Source organism: Arvicanthis niloticus, chromosome 23 (genome assembly GCF_011762505.2).
Source record: "Arvicanthis niloticus isolate mArvNil1 chromosome 23, mArvNil1.pat.X, whole genome shotgun sequence".
NCBI lineage: Eukaryota > Metazoa > Chordata > Mammalia > Rodentia > Muridae > Arvicanthis > Arvicanthis niloticus.
In genome coordinates, this window is record NC_133430.1 from 29,068,836 (window position 1) to 29,087,661 (window position 18,826).

An 18,826-nucleotide genomic window follows, 5' to 3' on the forward strand; every position below is an offset into this window, starting at 1 on the left:
TTGTAAGCCTAGATTGGGCAGATTTTGGAACTATTCTATTTTTATATCCCAGTCACATGTCCTTTGTTACTTGCAGTTTCTCCTGGTCATGTGCTCGTAGTCCATCTCATCTCATAGCTGCTTCTTCCTCTTTCCCTGTCCTTTCTTCCTGTGACCTCCAGCCAGGTAACTAAAAAAGATAGAGCCTACCTCTGTCTATTGCCCATTCACAGGTTTTAGCCTTTTATTGACTAATTAACTTGGGGAACAAGGTTACATAGCATCATTTGGTGTATGTGAGAATCTCCTTATTGGTGGGGGCACCAGATATTGGGGGCCATTTGAATACATAGCAGCACCAGAACAACCCCAACACACTGATTATGCTAATATTTACTTTGTTGACAGTAAAGCTCTTAAGTTAGAATGTCTGACTCGTGGTACATCCAGATTTACAGTGCACAGTACAATTTTGTTTACAGAGAGCTTGTTCTCAATAATCTTTTCCTTGCTAGCACTGAGATTACTAACTTGTTCCTAGGTGCTGGGGATCTCTATGCTATATGTGGTGAGGATAAGCTTTATATGGCAAGTGCTTTACTGACAGCCACCTCCCAGCCCCTAGATATATACAGTCCTGTTTGTAGTCACATTATACTTTTAGTCAGGAATGCCTAGCAGAGCAAAAGGGAACCTTTTGATTTCTTTGAGACTTCCCTAGTGTAATCCATATGATAAAGACTCCTGTATGATACTTTTTGGACAATATGTTACTAGTAATTTTTGTTGATTGTCCTGACTGCAGCCTCATGTTCTAAGTCTTTTCCTCATGGGTGGTTTCTTCTCTTCTGTAAAATTAGATTTTCACTAAAGTTAACCAAAAAGTAAAAAAAAAAAAAAGTTTTTGTTTTTGTTTTCTGAGACAGGGTTTTTCTACTTATCCCTGGCTGTCTTGGAACACATTCTGTAGACCAGGCTGGCCTGAAGCTCACAGAGATCTACCTGCCTCTGCTTCCCAAAGGATGGGATTAAAGGTGTGTGCCACCACTACCTGGTAAAAGTAAAATGTTTAATCATTGAGTCAAAAGTAAACATCTTTGTGTCTGTATATTAAAACCCAAGTGCTGCCAGGCACAGTGCCACATACATGTAATCCCAGCCCTGGAGAGCGAAGCAGAAAATTTATAAGTTTGAGGCTATCCTGTATGACATGATGTAACTCTGTCTCCGTATACAAAGAACAAACATATCTTAAATGGTAAAATAAAGGGACAGGGAGAATCTTTAAAAGTTTGAGAATATATACTTAGATCAAAATAGATACAGGATCAGTACATGATGGCTGCTGGTTGATCTTTTTGGTTGGTTGGTTGGTTAGTAGGTATTTGATTTTGTTTTTTGTTTTGTTTTTTTAAAGAGTTTCTCTGTGTAGCCCTGGCTGTCCTGGAATTAGCTCTGTAGACCAGTCTGGCCTCAAACTCAGAGATCTGCCTGCTTCTGCCTCCCTAGTGCTGGGATTAAAGGCTAGCACCACCACTGCTCAACTAATTTAGTCTTTTTTTAAAAAACTATTTTTATTTAGTGTGTGTCTACATATGGTTAGGGGTTTTCTCAGAGAAGCCTTGTCTATCCGTGGAGGTCGCCTTCATTGAAACTCCTTAAATTTTTTTATGTTTTACTTTTTTAAAAGATTATCTTACGAAGTACTGGGTTTTTGTTTGTTTGTTTGTTTGTTTTGGTTTTTCAAGACAGGGTTTCTCTGTGTAGCCCAGGCTGTCCTGGAACTCACTCTGTAGACCAGGCTGGCCTTGAACTCAGAAATCCTGCCTGCCTCTGCCTCCCAAGTGCTGGGACTAAAGGTGCATGCCACCACCGCCCGTCAAGTACTGTATAAGTACTTTTTCTATAAGGCTTTTTTACAATTCTTACTTCAGTTGATACGACTCTACCCCTTTCCCTCTTCCTCTTCCCATCCCTCCTTTAAGGACCCCTTCTTACCTGGCTATATTACATGTATTATTTATGGGCATGTATGTGCATGTGTGGGCACCTGTGTGCTATGTATAGCAGCTCATGTGTGGAAGTCAGAGAACAATTTGTGGGAGACAAAAGACGGTTTATGAGGGAGTCTGTCACGTGGGTCCTAGGGATTGTCAAGTTGTCAGCCTCGGCAGCAAAATCTTCTGGCTGCCGAGAGAACTCAGCAGCCCTTCTTTTACTGTTATAAGTGTATTATCACTGAGGAAAGGCAATTAAACCTGCTACAGGCTAGTACTGGTAAGTCATTTGAGGGTTTTTCAGTGATTTATAGCTGAATAGTTTTAGGAATGACTGGTAGAAAAACATTCACACACATTTTTGTGTTATAAAACTGAATTTACTTTTGGACATGTGATCACTTTGTTGGTAAGCTAATACAGTATTTCTTAGACTAGGCTTTTTTTTAATATATTTTTTTTACTTTATTAGGATAAAGGGAAGCATGTTCCCTGAAATCATAGTGTATTTAGAATCTATTTCAGGAAATTAAATTATGATAAAAATCAGTGTTAGACATTGTTGACTCTTTTTCATTTCCTCCTTTCCCCTTTACTGTACATAAATGATTTTTAAATCATTACTCTTGAAAATAAGCATGACCTTAGTGTTTCATTGATCTGTGATTGCAATAAACATTTTACATTGCTCTCTTAGATTCATCATGTTACAGAAAATGGAGGATTGTACAAAAGACCGTTTAATGAAGCTTTTGAAGAAACACCCATGCTGGTTGCTGTGCTCACATATGTGGGCTATGGCGTACTCACCCTCTTTGGATATCTTCGAGATTTCTTGAGGCACTGGAGAATTGAAAAGTGCCACCATGCAACAGAAAGAGAAGAACAAAAGGTAATTGTCAGAGAATCTTTGATTCTACAAATAGACTGTGTTCATGGAAATGTCATTGTCACACAGTCCCTCTCACCACCCCCCAGTAGAAATTGGGGCACATGGAGTTAAATTTTGAGCCAGGAGAATTGCTGTGACTTTCAGGCCAACCTGTGCTACAGAGTAAGATTCTGTCTCTAGAGCAACAGAAACCAAGTAACAACTGTGACAAAAACTCTATAAAAATATTCCACGAGGAAAGCTGAAGTCAAGGTTGAAGGCCTAGAATGAGCAAAGCAGTTGGTGCTAGAGAGATGGCTGAGTGGCTGAGAAAGCATTGTCCTTTCAGGGGACATGAGTTCTGTTCCCAGCATCTACATGGAGGCTCACAACTATGTGTTCCAAATATCTAAAACACTAACAGAGCAAAGAGTTCAACTTTGTTTTTTTTTTTCCTGTGTGGCCCTGGCTGTCCTGAAACTCTGAGGACTAGGCTGGCATCAAACTCAGAGATTCATCTGCCTCTTCCCCAGTACTAGGATCAGAGGTGTGCACTACCACGGCCTGCAACATTTTTTACTTAACCTACATTACACTACAAGAACCTAATGAAGCTGACAACAGTAACATTATTTCATTGATTAAAAAAGCTAATAATCACCAGCCATGTATCTAAAGTTCCCTAGTATTGTAGCTTATATGGTGCAGAGTAAATGTGAAGTGTGTTCATTCTCCCTTCTGGATCCCTGCACTGTGTTTATTGTGATCTGCAGACACTGAATTCTCTTAGACACATTGGATAGAGTTACCTAGCTCGCAGATCAGCGCCTCTCCCCGAACATGTCCCCGAGCTGAATGTGGTGAGGCCAGCCTGTTTACAGCAGCAAAGGCTCTTGTTTTAGTAATGGTAAATAGAGAGAGGTAGTGGTTGTCTCCGAAGAGGAAGACCAGATTCACTTTAGGTCACTCTTCTCATAATACACCGGTATTCCTTTACAGCTTTATATAGTGCACATGTGTTAACTATTCCTAATAAACACCCAGGCTTGAAAAAACTTTTAAAGTTATTCTTTTGAGAGTTTCATTCAGTGCGTTGTGGTCATATCCACCTACCCATCCCTGTTTCTCCCCTTCCATTCATTCTCCTTGGGCTCCTGCCAACTTCATGTCCTTTTATTTTTCTCTTCTTCTTCCTCTTCTTCCTCATCCTCCTTCTCCTCTTCCTCTTCTTCCTCTTTCTCCTCCTCCTTTTAAATGTTCCACCACATCTGGTTAGTTCTGCCTGTATAAGCTGCGTGGACCATCTATTGGAGCATGGTAACCTACCAGTGGCTGACTGAGCATTTCCATTGCCCCACCTCCCAGTTAGTTATTTACATTGGTCTCATCCTTGTGAGACATTGAGAGTCAGATATATGGGTAGTAGTATTATCTGAGAGGAGCCAGTAAAGAGAGAGTACACTGAGAAAAGGCAGGAAAGATAGGCACGATGGCTCATGTCTGTGCCAGATCTCGGTAGGTTGAGACAAGGAGGATTGCTGTGAGCTCAAAGACATCCTTGGCTACATTGTGAGTTTCAGAATAAACTGGACTATTGAATGAGACTGTCTCAGAAACGAACAGAATAAATAAGGGAAAGGGTAGGCCTGCTGGCTGGTATGTTGAAACTAAGGTATTTGGGAGGTTGAGGCAGAAGGTTTTGGTTTTTTGTTTTTGTTTTTTGTTGTTGTTGTTTTTTTTTTTTTTTTTTTTTTTTTTTTTTTTTTTTTTTTCCGAGACAGGGTTTCTCTGTATAGCCCTGGCTGTCCTGGAACTCACTCTGTAGACCAGGCTGGCCTTGAACTCAGAAATCCGCCAAGGCAGAAGGATTGCATGAGATCAGGAGTTCAACCTGGATAACATAACAAGACCTCGTGGAAGAATAAAGGGCCTTGTCAGTTATTAGGAAAACAGAACTAGTCATTCATATATATGTATGTATACACACACATACAGATATACATATATTCATATATGCACACATACACATATATATGTATATATGGATTGAAAGAACCCGTATCCCTTAGGGCTTCACAAATGTCTCAGCTGCTCTTCCAGAGGACCCTACTTACAATGGCAGTTCAAAACTCTTTGCATCTAGAACTCCCGGCTCAGGAATTTAAACCCAACGAGGCTATCTGTTTTGTTTGTATGTTTATTTTTTTAAAGACTTATTTATTTATGTATATAAAAACTCGATTTCTGCAGGACAGAAGAGAGTATCAGATCTCATTATAGATGGTTGTGAGCCACCATGTTGTTGCTGGGAATTGAACTCAGGACCTCTGGAGGAGCAGCCAGTGCTCTTAACCTCTGAGACATCTCTCTAGCCCTGTTTTGTTTGCTTTTTGAGACAGGTCTACATAGTCCTGACTGTCTTGGAAACCAGGCTGTCCTCAAACTCATAGAGATCTTCCAGTGCTGGAATTAAAGGCAGACCATTTTCTGACCTCCAAGGGCAGTAGGCACACACAGGGTACACATACATGCAGACAAAATACCTATACACATAAAATAAACAAAATTTTAAAGAAGAATAGAAAATTTGGACACCTGAAAACTCAGGGTTAGGTATCCTTCTCTTTCATCTCAATCATTTTGTACCTGCTTTCCAGCCCAGCCTCACAAGTTAGTCTTCCTACAAATTATCTGAAATGCTTACAAGGTAATTTCATTAAGAATGTGTTTTTCAGGCCAGGTGTGGTAGTACAACTCTTTAGTCCGTTTAGTCTTTGGAGAGGCAAAGGTGGCAGATCTCTGTTTAGAAGGCCAGCTTGGTTCACACAGAGTTGCAGAGTGCAAGTACAGAGGGAGGGAAGGGAAGGGGGGACCCTGTCTCAAAAAACTTTTTAAAAAAAAAAATGTGTTTTTCATATTAGCCTGAAAACTTTCCCATGGTACATTTCCAGAGGGGGAAAAATTTTAAATTAGAGCAAATATAAAATATAAAATATAAAAATGTTTTATAAAAACAAAGGAAAAAATGTGTTTTTCAGGAGTGGCAAAATGGCTACACTCAGTGACTGCTCTTCCAGGGATCCTGGGCTTGAATCCCAGCACCTGTATTCACAACCATCTATTACTCCAGTTCTAGGGGATCCAGTACCTTCTTCTGGCCTCCAGGCAATTCATATGTATGGTCATGTAGTGCACAGACACATGCAGGCAAAACTCTATACACATAAAATGTAAATAAATAAATCTTAGAATGACATCGCAACTTTTAAATAAGTTTTTTTTGTTTTGTTTTTTAAAAACACACACACACACACACAAGCAACATAAGTAAAGCTCTATATTCATAACTTAAATCCAGTAGACAAACCAGTTTTCATGATTGGAACCCTGAACACGTATTTAATTCTCCTTCTGTTCTAGCTGTGTGCATCTAGCCAGAGTGAATCCACAGAGTGCTGGCTTTGTTCACCCTCAGTTATAGTTTTTCAGCTGCTTATTGTGCTGTACAGTGGCTCATTTGTGTATTCACTTCCTATTGGACCAAATCAAAGGTGGTCGTGAGTGACAGTAGTGAAAGGTTTATTTATAGTGTAGGTAATGGCATGAGAACTGTTTGGGATGACCTAAAATCTGATACATGCATTTTGAATGTTTTGAACATATATGTTTTAAATGAGAAATGAGACAGTGTGAAGACCTGGGCAGTTCTTGAGCAGGAGGACCAGCATGTTCTTGTGCAGCTGGTACTCGGTGTGTGATGGCTGATTCGGTAATGCAATAATGACAGTGTATCAGGTTATCTTTGGATCTTGTTTGATGTTTCTGAAGGGCAAGTTTATAATTAATAATTTAATAATTATTGGGTGCTACTTGTATATACTTAATTTTATCTGAAAAACTAGGACATAGATTTTATTCTGAAGTAGCTTCTAATTTTGTTGAGTAAACATATATGCATAAAGCTTACCTTTGTAAGCTTTGTAATCATAGAAGTAAATAATGCTTAGATTATATTAAAATGCAAAATGAAAGTTTCTGTGTATCATGAGGTTAGCTAGGAAATAATTCTTAGCCGAGTAAGAGGAAATAGTTGGGGAGTCAGTGGAGATGACATTTGTCTCTACAGTTGGTGAAAGGATTGTTCTAAAGTAATCAAATTCATTTCAATAGAATTCTTTTCTATTGAAAATTGCAGTTTAAACATCTGGGCTTTTTCATTCTCTTATAAAAATTCTGCTTTTTGAGGGAGAAGCTCTGGTGAAAACAGCAGGTGGACTTAGCAGTTGGAAGTGTCTGCTGGGATCACGCAGTGCAGATACCATGTTGCCAGTTTCCCTTTTGACTGAGGTAGCTACATCCATAGCTGCAACCCAAGTGTCTCCTCATTCCATTTCAAAAAATTCACTAGGATAGTTGTATACCTTTAATTCAGCACATAGGCAAGCAGATTTGCCATCCTAGGCAGAGGCAGGTAGATCTGAGTTTGAGGCTAACCTGCTCTATAGAGCTAGTTCCAGACAGCTAGGGTTACAGAGAGAAGACATGTCTCAAAATTATTCCCCCAGAGAAAGAGAAGCACACAGAAAGTCAGAGAGAAGAGCACAGGCTGTTACACTTCTTCACAGGGAAATGAAATGTACTGCTTTAGGCAATAACTGAACCTTATGATGCTAATAAAGGGGTTTACAAGGCTCTTGAACTTTGTATTAGTTGAAGGACATATTTTGACACATAATAAAGGGGCCATGACTCTGAAAGAGAGCACGAGGAGGTTTGGAGGGAGGAAAGGGAAAGGGAAGTGATGCAACTATAATCTCAAAAAATAAACAAGGGAAAATCAAAGGGAGGGGAAAGTTTTGCAGGAAATACAGCACCTTATCCATCCATGTGCTGTGGTGCCAGTGTTGGTGTGCAGCATCCAATCTTGGGACCTTATTTGGAACAGCTGTGTAGTGTTTTCTCCCTGTCTCTTCCACCCATGTTTGGATCTCTAGGCCTCAACCTTTTAATTGAGATTTTTCTTTGCATATAACAATTTGGATCTGCATTTTACTATTAACTGTGGAATATAAAAGTGCAGATAACCGGTTCTTAGGTGATGACCTGAGTTACTGCCTGCTTTTTTTTTTTTTTTTAAACCTTGATAGTCCAAAAAAAAACAAGAGCCATATAAGATGTGGCCTTCTGCGTTTGACACCTTTAGTTCTGTGTTAGACGTCTTTAGTTCAAGGTTCACCTAGCATCATAGCATATGATAATATGCATAAACATTTGTAACTAGAATATTTGTATTTTCAACCACTGAAGTTCATGCAAATAATTCCCAAACCCCAGAACACTCCCAAGATTGGAAACATTTCTGGTTTCAAGCATTTTGGCTTAGGGCTTTTGAATCTGTGCTACTGTTCCATTGTGTGGGTGTCACCACATTTGTTACTATTTTTGTTTGTTTGTTTGTTTATTGGGAACAGTCCTGCTGTGAGCATTCTTGTTAAGCATTTGTTTGAGTATGCATCTTCAACTCTTTTGGGAAAATGGGACTCTTGGATCCTAGGGCCTGTTTACATTCCCACTGGTGAGATGAACCAGAGTCCAAGCTTCTGCTCCTTCGTTGTGCATTTCCTCCAACATGATGGTGCCAGTGTTTTGTTTTGTCCTCTGAACAAATGCAGTTGTATTTTACTTTTGGGGAGGATTTATTTTTTCTTTGTATTGATTGATGTTTATCTTGGTGTTTGTATGCTTTGTGTGTGAGGCTCAGAGGCCAGAAAGAGCGTCAGATCCCTGGAGCTGCAGTAGAAGAATGTCCTTTAGAAGCAATCTATGACTTTTTACATATTCTTATTTTTATATTTTTAAAAAAGATTTATTTATTTTATAGGTATGGATCTTTTGCCTGCATGTTGTGTCTGTGTATCATATGTTTGCAGTCCCCTCAGACACCAGAAGAGGGCATTGAAATGTTTGGAACTGCTGTCAGCTGCCAAGTGAATGCAGGAATCAATCCCAGGTCCTCTGGAAAGGCAGCCCTTAACCCCTAAGCCTCATGTTTTGTTTTTTGTTTTTTATTTGTTTGTTTGTTTGTTTTGTTTTGTTTTTGACTTTTTAAAATCTTTTTGGCTTTTTGGGCAGGATTTCTTGGCTGTCCTGGACTTGATTTGTAGACCAGGCTGGGCTGGAACTCAGAGACCTGCTTGCCTCTGTCTCCCAAGTACTAGCCTGATTTTTATTTTATTTTATTATTTTTTTTTTTGTAAAGGCTTCACCCTGTTGCTCTGGCTATCTGGAACTCATTATGTAGACCAGGCTGGTCCCAGACTCAGATATCTATCTACCTGCCTCTACCTGCTTTTATAGAGATTTTTATCTTTTCCATTCTATTTTCTTTACTTATCCAAGATGTAAATAAACATAATGCCGTTTCATGATTCCAGTACAAATGTGTTCTTTAAGGACCATGTATTGACTGGAGTAGCTTTATGCATTCTCCTTTTACCCCCTGGACTTTGCAGAACGTCAAGGCAACAGAACTCTGAATTGTCTTGATGTGGATGTATTTCTGAGCATGTTATCCCCACATCAAAGCAGTGTTATTTGCTTTAAATGCTCAAGTTTGAGAAAAATTTGTCCTTTGATTTATTGAAATTTGTACCCTAGTATGTTCTTTGTTATGATTAAAAGAAAACTTGTTACAAACAACTTCAAAAGAAGAGCTGTTTATGGAGGTTCAGTGATTGAAGAGATTTCAGCTCTGTTGCTCATAAACCTGTGGTGAGGCACTACAAGGAGCCCACGGTGGAGCAAAGCTTTCATCTTATGGCAGGGAAACGGAGGAAGAACTGAGGCCAGGCTCTCACCGTCCCCTTCCAGGTCATTTCCCCAGGATCCTTCTGTGAAGTGCTACATGATTGAAGGTTCACAACTTCCCAGTAGTGCTCAGGCTGCTGCCGTCCTTTCAGAGACACTTGGGATCCAAACCATAGTACCTGGATGTTGCGGCCCGAGCTGCCTATGTTTGGGGGCCAAAATGTCATGGGCCACTCTGTCAGTATTGAAACCAGCACTGCCAAAAGCCTTGGGGGCCAAACTGTTAGAGCCTGCACTGCCCCAAGTTGCTCCGGTCTGCGGGTCGCGGTTCAGCAAGAGAGAGAGTGAGAAGGGATGTGAAGAATGGAGACCAGACAGAGTGCGATTCAATTCCGTTTATTCTTCAGTCTCTCTTCTTCTCTTCAAGTCCCAAGTCTTGAGTTCCTAGTCCCTAGTGCCTCCAAGTTCCAAGTTCCTAATGTCTAATTCCAAGTTCTTCCTCTGTTTCCACCTGCAGCAACAGCTGAACAGGTTCACCTGCAAGAGAGGCTGAGAATAGGGAAACGGGCGGGAAGAGATGAAGCCAAGACAAAGTTCTCTGATCAAGGCTCGAAGTTTAATAATTTGCTTTCACATATAAAGGGGAAGCCCCACCCCCCAGAGTCTCTTCAGCCCAGGGGCTGGGCAAGGAGATAGCAGTCCAGAAGGTGTCAAGGCTAGCTCAGAGGCAGTCCATTCTTCTTAGCTCAGGTAGCAGGCTCCAAGAAGCCAAGGCTGGTAATGCAATGCCTCTCCTAGGTCCTACTGTTGCTTGGTCTATTGTAAATGACTTTGCAGGCCTACTCAGGCCTGGGGAAAGAGCACATTCCTCCAAGTGCTAAGTGCCTATTACCTAATAACTAACTCCAAGTTGTACTCTAAGTTGTACTCTCTAACCTAATTCCTAGTTCCAAGTTGTACTGCAAGTTGTCTCCAAATTCTTCTCTCTAATGTCTAATAACTACTCCCAAGTTGTACTCTAAGTTGTTCTGTCTTAATGCCTAATTCCTACTCCAAGTTGTACTCTCTAAAGTGTCTGATTCTCTCATTTTTTATATGTCTCACTTCTAAGCCACGCCTCTAAGTCACATCTTTAATCATGCCCTTAGGTCTTGTCTCTAAATCTGATCTCTAAGTCACGCCCTTAAGTCACACACCTTTAATCTCACACACCCAAGGAAAGTCCTGGGTATCTAAAGCAAGATGTTATCAGAGTGTGCTCAGCTGTTGTAGGCTAATGCAATCAAGTCTCTGGTCAGGGTATATGGTTCAAGGTGGCTGCAAGGATGACAGCCGCCTTCTTTTGGCTTCCCACACCTGGACTCTAAAGTAAATGAAAACTGTTGATCTAGAACTAGCACTGAAGATTTTTCTTGGAATAAATGTAGCTTACTACCAATGGGGTAGTTTGGAATGCTGCTAGGGTTTGCATTTCAGCCACATCACTTGGTGGTTGGCTGATTGCAAATGAATTATTTATTCTAGCTTGTCCTTATAAAAGACAAGAAACCTAGTATTTTTATTTACAAGCTGTAAGCCTAAATTGGGGAGGTTCTCTGCTAGTCTCAGCTGTATTTAAACCATACGCCCCTTGTTACTTGCTGTTTGAGTGTCACCAGACTGCTTCTGCTCCATCAGCCTGTCCTCAGGGTGCATTTCTCCTGGCCACAGGCTCATGATCCATCTGGCCTCATGGTGACCTCCTCTTCTCTGTCTTCTCTTTCCTTCTTCCTCTTCCAAGATCTCTCTATCCTCCAGTCTCACCTTCCTCTTCCTACTGCCCAATCACAGGCCTTTTATTGGCCAATCAGGGACTATTGGGGACCATTCTTTATGGTATACAGATTATAGTGCCCTAAGACCAGGTTGTAGTCTGGACTGGAGCACAGAACTCAGCTTCTGAATATATAGTACACAAGACTAACTCCAATAGCTGGTAGTAAATTACTTAAATTTTGTTCCTTATAAGTACCAACAACTTACTGAATATTTCTCAACTAGAGATTGCAGAGTGTTGATTTGTTAGAAAGTTGCATTGGGATTAGCCCACATTACTGTAGGCCACTGTAGTGAAGAGGGAATCGAGTGTTTATAACACTGCAGAGTTCTGGAAGAGGGGTGTCAGGGCCTCTTTGCCCAGCTAAGAAAACACCCCAGATTAGGAAACTGCTGGTGTCACAAGTATCGTGCTGTGGAATTTAGTTTATGTTGCCAGTGTGAAGGTCTACTATGGAGGTTACCTACATTGGTACAAAAAGAAAAATAGTGGCTCTGCCTTCCAAAGTTTATGTGTACTTACCAGTTCCATAGTCTGCTCTCAAAAGTGTCTAGAAATTCAAGTTTTGTGGATTTTTTAAAAAATTTTGTTGGGGTGTGTGTGTGTGTGTGTGTGTGTGTGTGTGTGTATGTATCTTTGGCTCTAGCTGGTTCCTTAACAGACAAAAACATTCTGTGTTTCTGAAAGCTGGCGAAATGATGTCTTCTGTAAGAGGGTACAGAGTTATTCAAATATGTAGAAACACATGTATATATAAAATAATTGACAAGCGCCCAGTGTATTATATCAAAAATAACAGATAAGAATTTTTGCTGTTATCATGATTATTTATCTTTCCACCCTATCATCATGTAACAATGTATAGACACCTGTATTGGGACAGAATTGCACACGATGCACACGAACAGTTGTTGGAAAGTCTCCTGTCTAAAGTGGTAGCACCCATCTTTTCCCCACGAGTATAAGGAAGGCCTGCATAGACACTGGATTAGGTAAGATCTGTTTGTTTAAAACAGTGTAGTTTCTCAAAGGCTTTAAATAGACTAATGAAAGGATATTTACTAATTAGTTAATAGGATGACCTCAGATTACTTTTGGCAGCATTTACAGTGATCCTTAGTTAACAAGACTGTCAATTTGAGTTTTTCTCTTGTGTTTGTTTGTTTGTTTGTTTGTTCTGAGACAAGGTTTCTCTGTGTAGCCCCAGCTCTGCTGGATCTCCCTCTGTACACTAGGCCATCCTTGAACTCAAAGAGATCCAGCTGCCTCTGCCTCTCAAGTGCTGTGATTATTAAAGGTGTGTGCCACCATTGCCTGGGAGCAAAGGACTCTTCACTGATGAGAATGGCAGGCCTCACAGTCTAGCATGTAGTCTCAAGAAGGTACTGATTCTTTCTGTTTGTGCTTGTGAGTGGTTTTAGGAAAACCACCCACGAATAATGTGTTCTTTAAAAGGTTCCTTGAACTTGTCTTACTGATTAGAATCTTTCCCCATCCCTGAACAGAGATCCCTTCATAGTTGATATTCAGTCTACCCATTTATCACCTGTGCTTACATACCTGTCTGTCATGCTGAGACCTTAGGGGGTGTAGAGATTGTGCTTGTTTTCTTATCCCTCATGCCCAGTTATGTCTGGAAAGGACCACTCTGTAAATGTTTGTTCAGTGACTGAGCATTATGAGCATGTCAGCCCTGACGAAAGTCATTCCACACTGACTAGGCTAGGAGGTGGGAAAGGTGGGGAAACAGTGAGATAGAACTAGAAATGAGTTTATTGTTAGAAGAGCAACCCACTTTGTTCTTTAATGTATCCTGAAAGTTTGTCAAAGAATTCAACAACATGTTTCAAGTCTATTTAAAGTCTACGTTATATTTAAAAAAATTTAATCAGGTTTATGTGTTCATGGGGGGGTGGGGGGGGGGGAGGATGTGCTTACCATGCATGTGGAGGTCAGAGAACAACATGCAGGAGTTGGTCCTCTCCTCCTATGTGATTTCTGTGATTTCCTATGTGACTGAAGTGAGGTAGCTAGGCTTAGCAGCAAGTTCCTTTCCCAACTGAGCCATCTTGCTGACCCATCTCTCCTATTCTAACCTCGTCCTAGATATCAAAGGTACAAGATGCTTCAGACAATAGACAGTCTGGTTGTCTGGACTGAAGTATTCAATAGCAATTTCTCTTTTGGGCTAAGCTCCCCTTGGATCTGCTTTCAGATCTGTCGCTGAAGCTGCCACCATAGAACTTAGGTAGGATTCAAGAAAAGCTAAATTTGGGCTGGAGAGATGTCACAGTGGTTAAGAGCACTGACTGCTTTTCCAGAGATCCTGAGTTCAATTCCCAGCAACCACATGGTGGCTCACAACCATCTGTAATGGGATCTGATGCCCTCTTCTGGTGTGTTTGAGGACAGCTACATATGTAACCATATACAAAAAATAAATAATTCTTTAAAGGGGGGTAGGGGGAGAAGGGAGAGAAGCTAAAAAGCTAAATTTGGCCTGAGTTCCTCTGCTGCCATTGTGTTCTAGTGCATCTGATCTGAGCACTCATTGTATCTTCAGTTTCTGTATGCTGGTGTCTCCCATCTCAGGGACTTGTGCTCTCTTGCCTCTATAAGAAGATAATTGGCCATGAAGTTCTCTGGGAGATTTGAACTCATTCCTCTCTTAATTATGAATAATAGATGTCACCAGTTGTCTGTGTTCAGTTCAGGACTGATTGTGAAGCTCTGCCATGTTCTACCTAGCAGCCCCCTTTCCCTCTTGCCTTTTGGCTATCTGAACTAGGCTCAGGAAAACTGTTTTGTTTTTGTTGTTTTATTCCATGTTGATATAGTTAAAACGTTTTTTTGTTGTTAATAATAATTTGTCTGTGAGGAAACAGTTCCTTAAAATATTCTAAAGTTCTTTTTTTGTTTTTGTTCTTGTTTTGTTTTGTTTTTCCGAGACAGGGTTTCTCTGTGTAGCCCTGGCTGTCCTGGAACTCACTCTGTAGACCAGGTTGGCCTCGAACTCAGAAATCCGCCTGCCTCTGCCTCCCAAGTGCTGGGATTAAAGGCGTGCGCCACCACCACCTGGCTAAAGTTCTTATTTGAACATGAATGTGCAGTGTTTAGAAACTATTAATGAAACTTTAAAGTAACTGAGCAGAATCAGAAAGGATTCTTCAGGTATGTAAGACACACCACCATCTTCCTATTTTCCATATTTCATATTCATTTCCGTATTCACCATCTTCTCTCTAATATTTACCCCCCTTTTAAAAGCATTTATTTATTTTATGTATATGAATACATTGTAGCTGTCTTCAGACACATCAGAAGAGGTCTTTGGATCCTATTACAGATGGATGTGAGCCACCATGTGGTTGCTGGGAATTGAACTCAGGACCTCTGGAAGAGCAGCCCCATATTTACCCTTTCTATAGTGCAGGAAATACTCATAAATGCTATGTCTATCTGGGCTGGTAAGATTGCTCAGTGCAGAAGGCACTTGTCATGCAAGCCTAGAGCCAAACTGTGTTGGATGCATTGAATCCATATTAAGGTGTTTGGAGAGAACCCACTCCAAGAAGCTATCTCCTGGCCTCCATAAATTCTGTGATGTACACACTCACACATGTACGTGTATGCACATGCATGTATACACACTAATAATAGTAGAAATGAAATTTAACCAAAGAACCAAGATGATTAGTACTGAGGTTTCACTAGAACACGTTAGGAACAGAGGAAGTGGCTCAGTTGCTAAAGGGCTTACCTACCATTCACAGAGCCCTTAGTTCAGTCCCCACCACCACATAAACTGGGCATGCTGTAATCTTAGCACTCCTGAGATGGAGACAGCAGCATCAGAAGTTTGAGGCCATCTTTGGCTACATGAGACTGTTTCCAAAACAACAAAAAAAATGAGTTGGTGCTGCTAGTTGATAGTCAAAGTGAGGGTGGAAGACTACTTTTATTTCCACCTTTGAGAAGAGAAATAGTAGGATGCAATTTTATGAGGGTCTGTTCTTCCTATTCAAAGAACCCTTTCAGGTCTGCTGAGCTGTCTAAAGAGATATCTATAGAGATGCTTATGTCTAAGGTGTATTGGGTAATATTTAGAAAACAGCGCCCAGTCCAGGTTGTTCCCGGGCAGCCGCCATGTTCCTGCTGCTCCTCGGCTCTGCCCGTGACTCCAGCTAGCTAGACTCATGGGCCCTGGCACCCATGAGAAGCCAGAGTGGTGGCTGGCTCTGCCTAATGCTCGGCTGAGCCCAGACCATTCCCGCTATGCCTGTGGTACCCAGTAGAATAAAGACTCTTAATGCTTAAAGATTATCCAATAGATTTATATATTTGGAAATGCTCAATTAACAAGATGCCCTCACAATTAGAATTGCTGCCCAATTATCTAACCTAGATATTATAACCACCTCAGACTGCTAGAAGCACGCGTACATCCGCAGCCATCTTCTCTCCCCTTCCTCACCCCACCTACCTTTCATACTGCCCAATGACTGAGCTTTATTGCAAATGTAGCAGGAAAATATCTCGCTACACTTAGGCACTTTAGAGTCCTAGTCAATATGGTTACTTTAGAATTTTATATAGAGTATGAACAATATGGTTTCAAAATGTATGTATTTGTTACTTAACAGTTCAATGTAGTGTGACAAGCTCGGGCCTTATGACTCCAAGCTCAGTGATGTGCAAGTTACAGTAAAGCATACTTCTACTTTCTTTCTGTTTGCATCACTCTTGGAGAGCTGAGAGTTGAAGTGGATCTCATGTAGACAGATGAAGCCTGTTCCAGGAAGGGTTCATATAACACTGGGAATAGTAATATATATTCATTTTGGCTCTACTGTGACTTAACTTTTTACAAGTTAAAGTTTTAGTTCAGTCTTAGAGGAAAGGGAGACTAAATCTGTGAGCCAGGGAATCTATTTTCAGAATGTACTTTTTTGTTTTGAGACAGGATCTCACAGTGTAGCTCTAACTGGCCTGTAACTATATAAGACATGATGGCCCCAGACTCAGAGATTTCCCTGCCACAAATGATTATTACTGTTTTGTTTGTAAATATTGTTTTGAATTATGTGTATGTGTGTGTGTTTACGTGTAGGTATACGTGTGTCAGTGTAAAGGCTTGGATCCCCAGAAATCTTGGAGTTACAGGTGGTTGTAGACTGCCTGCTAAGGTGTCCTGGGAACTAAACCTGGGTCCTGTGCAAGTACCCTCAGTGCCATGCTGTCTCTCCAGAATGTACTTAATTCCTATCTAGTAGGGAAATCCAAGGTGGAAGATTTTTCTAACCTACATTTTAGTGGAGTTTTTTTATTTTTATTTTTTAATCATTTTTTGGTGTCTGGGAGTGCTGTTTAATTTTGATCCTTGAGCGCATGCAGAGGATAAAACCCCTAATTTTAGAAGTATTTTTTCTCTTTACAACTGGGATTATAATTGTTTTTCTGGCATCTTCCCATACACTATTGGGATGGGGGCATGTGGGAGGGTAGTTTTTTCCAGATCTTTATGAAGGGAAACTATTTAACGACAGAATTATATGACTGGATTTTATTTCTGAGTCCAACTTCAAGTTAAGTCTGTTAGTTCTATGTTTATGTGTTTTAGTTATTTGATATCATAAAGTATAAGTCAAACATCTGAGCTAAGCAATCTTTACCTGATAAAAAAGACATCACATAGAATTAATATACCTCTCCAGATGTTACTTTGATATGTCAGTTAATTAAATATGATTGATTGACATCATTCTGAAATACTCCTGAGATATGTTGATATGTCAGTTGATTAAATATGATTGATTAGCATCTTTCTGAGGTATGAAGAGAAAAATTGTAAGACTTGTCTTTCAGTACATCAGTTAAATTTATACTGTTTCACTATTTTGTTGGCAGGACTTTGTGTCCTTGTATCAGGATTTTGAAAACTTCTATACAAGGAACCTCTACATGAGAATCAGAGACAACTGGAATCGACCTATCTGTAGTGTGCCTGGAGCCAAGGTGGATATCATGGAGAGACAATCTCATGACTATAACTGGTCATTCAAGTGAGTTATGTTTGGAAATGATTTCTTATCAACAAAAGAATTTGTTTTGACTATTCTTTCAAAGCCAAAACAACACCTGAAGATACAGTATGATTGGTTTCTAGGCAATACTGTTCAATACTGTTTCTAGAATATTTTTGGACGGAATGCTGGAGTTTAAAACCTCACATATCCTGGGCAAGCATGGTACAGTGAGCTACACCCACAGGCCCCACTGAAGTTTAAAATCATTTTCTGTTTCATTTGATTCTCGATTTTGGTTTTCTGAGACAGGGTTTCTCTGTGTAGCCCTGACTGTCCTGGAATTCCTCTGTAGACCAGGCTGGCCTTGAACTCACTCACTCAGTCATGTACCTGCCTCTGCCTCCCAAGTGCTGGGATTAAAGGTGCACACTACCACACTTGACGCTCATTTGATTCTTTATTGGATTATAAATCCAATAGCCTGGAGAACATAATTCATACTACTTATTTTTTTAATTTTAGACAGATTCTCATGTCACCTAAGCTGGCCTCAAATTTGCAATCCCCCTTCCTCATCCTCCTTTAGGCATGGAATTATAGGCCCAAGGGCGATCGGTTAAAAAATCTGTTGATCAACCAGGAGTCAGGACAAAAACTTCTCCCTCATACTGTTTTTGGAAAAAAAAAAACTAGTGTGTTACCTGAATTAATTGTTAGACATTTTAGTTAAGATAAATGATTTAGGGATAAATGGGGCCTTTTCTTTTTTAAAACTAGTACTTTTCATAAATATACTAGATTAAAATGGTTTATATTCTTAACATTTTACTATTTAGATTACATGAATATAATACAAAAATTTTTTTGAGGGAAAATAATGTAAATACATGATTGTTCCTATAGACAAGCTATCCTTGGTACTTGTGCAAATCTCCTAGTTCACAAAGCCATCACTCTGTAGAGGTGCCTATTGATTTCATTTTGTTTTTGTCGTGTTCCGTTTGTCAGAGTTGTCCGTTAGGTGTTTTGTGGGAATGTGTGTGTTGTATATCTGTAAACAACAGGTAGGTTTTTGATACATACATATGGGATCATATGTTATACGTGATCTTTCCTTGTTTTTATTTGCTGACATACTGTAACATGTTGCCTACGTGTGCATTCACTACACGTTCATTATTTGTAGTGGCTAGTAGTATTCTACAGTATAGATGTGCCATCCGAAGTCATCTTGTACTAGTAAGTCCCAGATCCATGGCACTTAAACCTTCAGCACTTACTTCTCTACCATCGGTCGTCTGAACTGTGATGTCTGTGCTGACTGAGCTGC

General features: G+C 40.2%; 1 protein-coding gene across 1 annotated transcript in view; it reads left to right on the top strand.

Annotated features, from left to right (window-relative positions):
* Sptlc2 (serine palmitoyltransferase long chain base subunit 2) overlaps nt 1-18,826 on the top strand; it is an 89,102-nt gene that overhangs the window by 17,963 nt on the left and 52,313 nt on the right. Inside the window, exons 2-3 of the mRNA XM_076921554.1 lie at nt 2,674-2,868; nt 17,378-17,532. Coding sequence (XP_076777669.1) covers nt 2,674-2,868; nt 17,378-17,532 — 350 coding nt within the window. The remainder of the gene's footprint in view (nt 1-2,673; nt 2,869-17,377; nt 17,533-18,826) is intronic.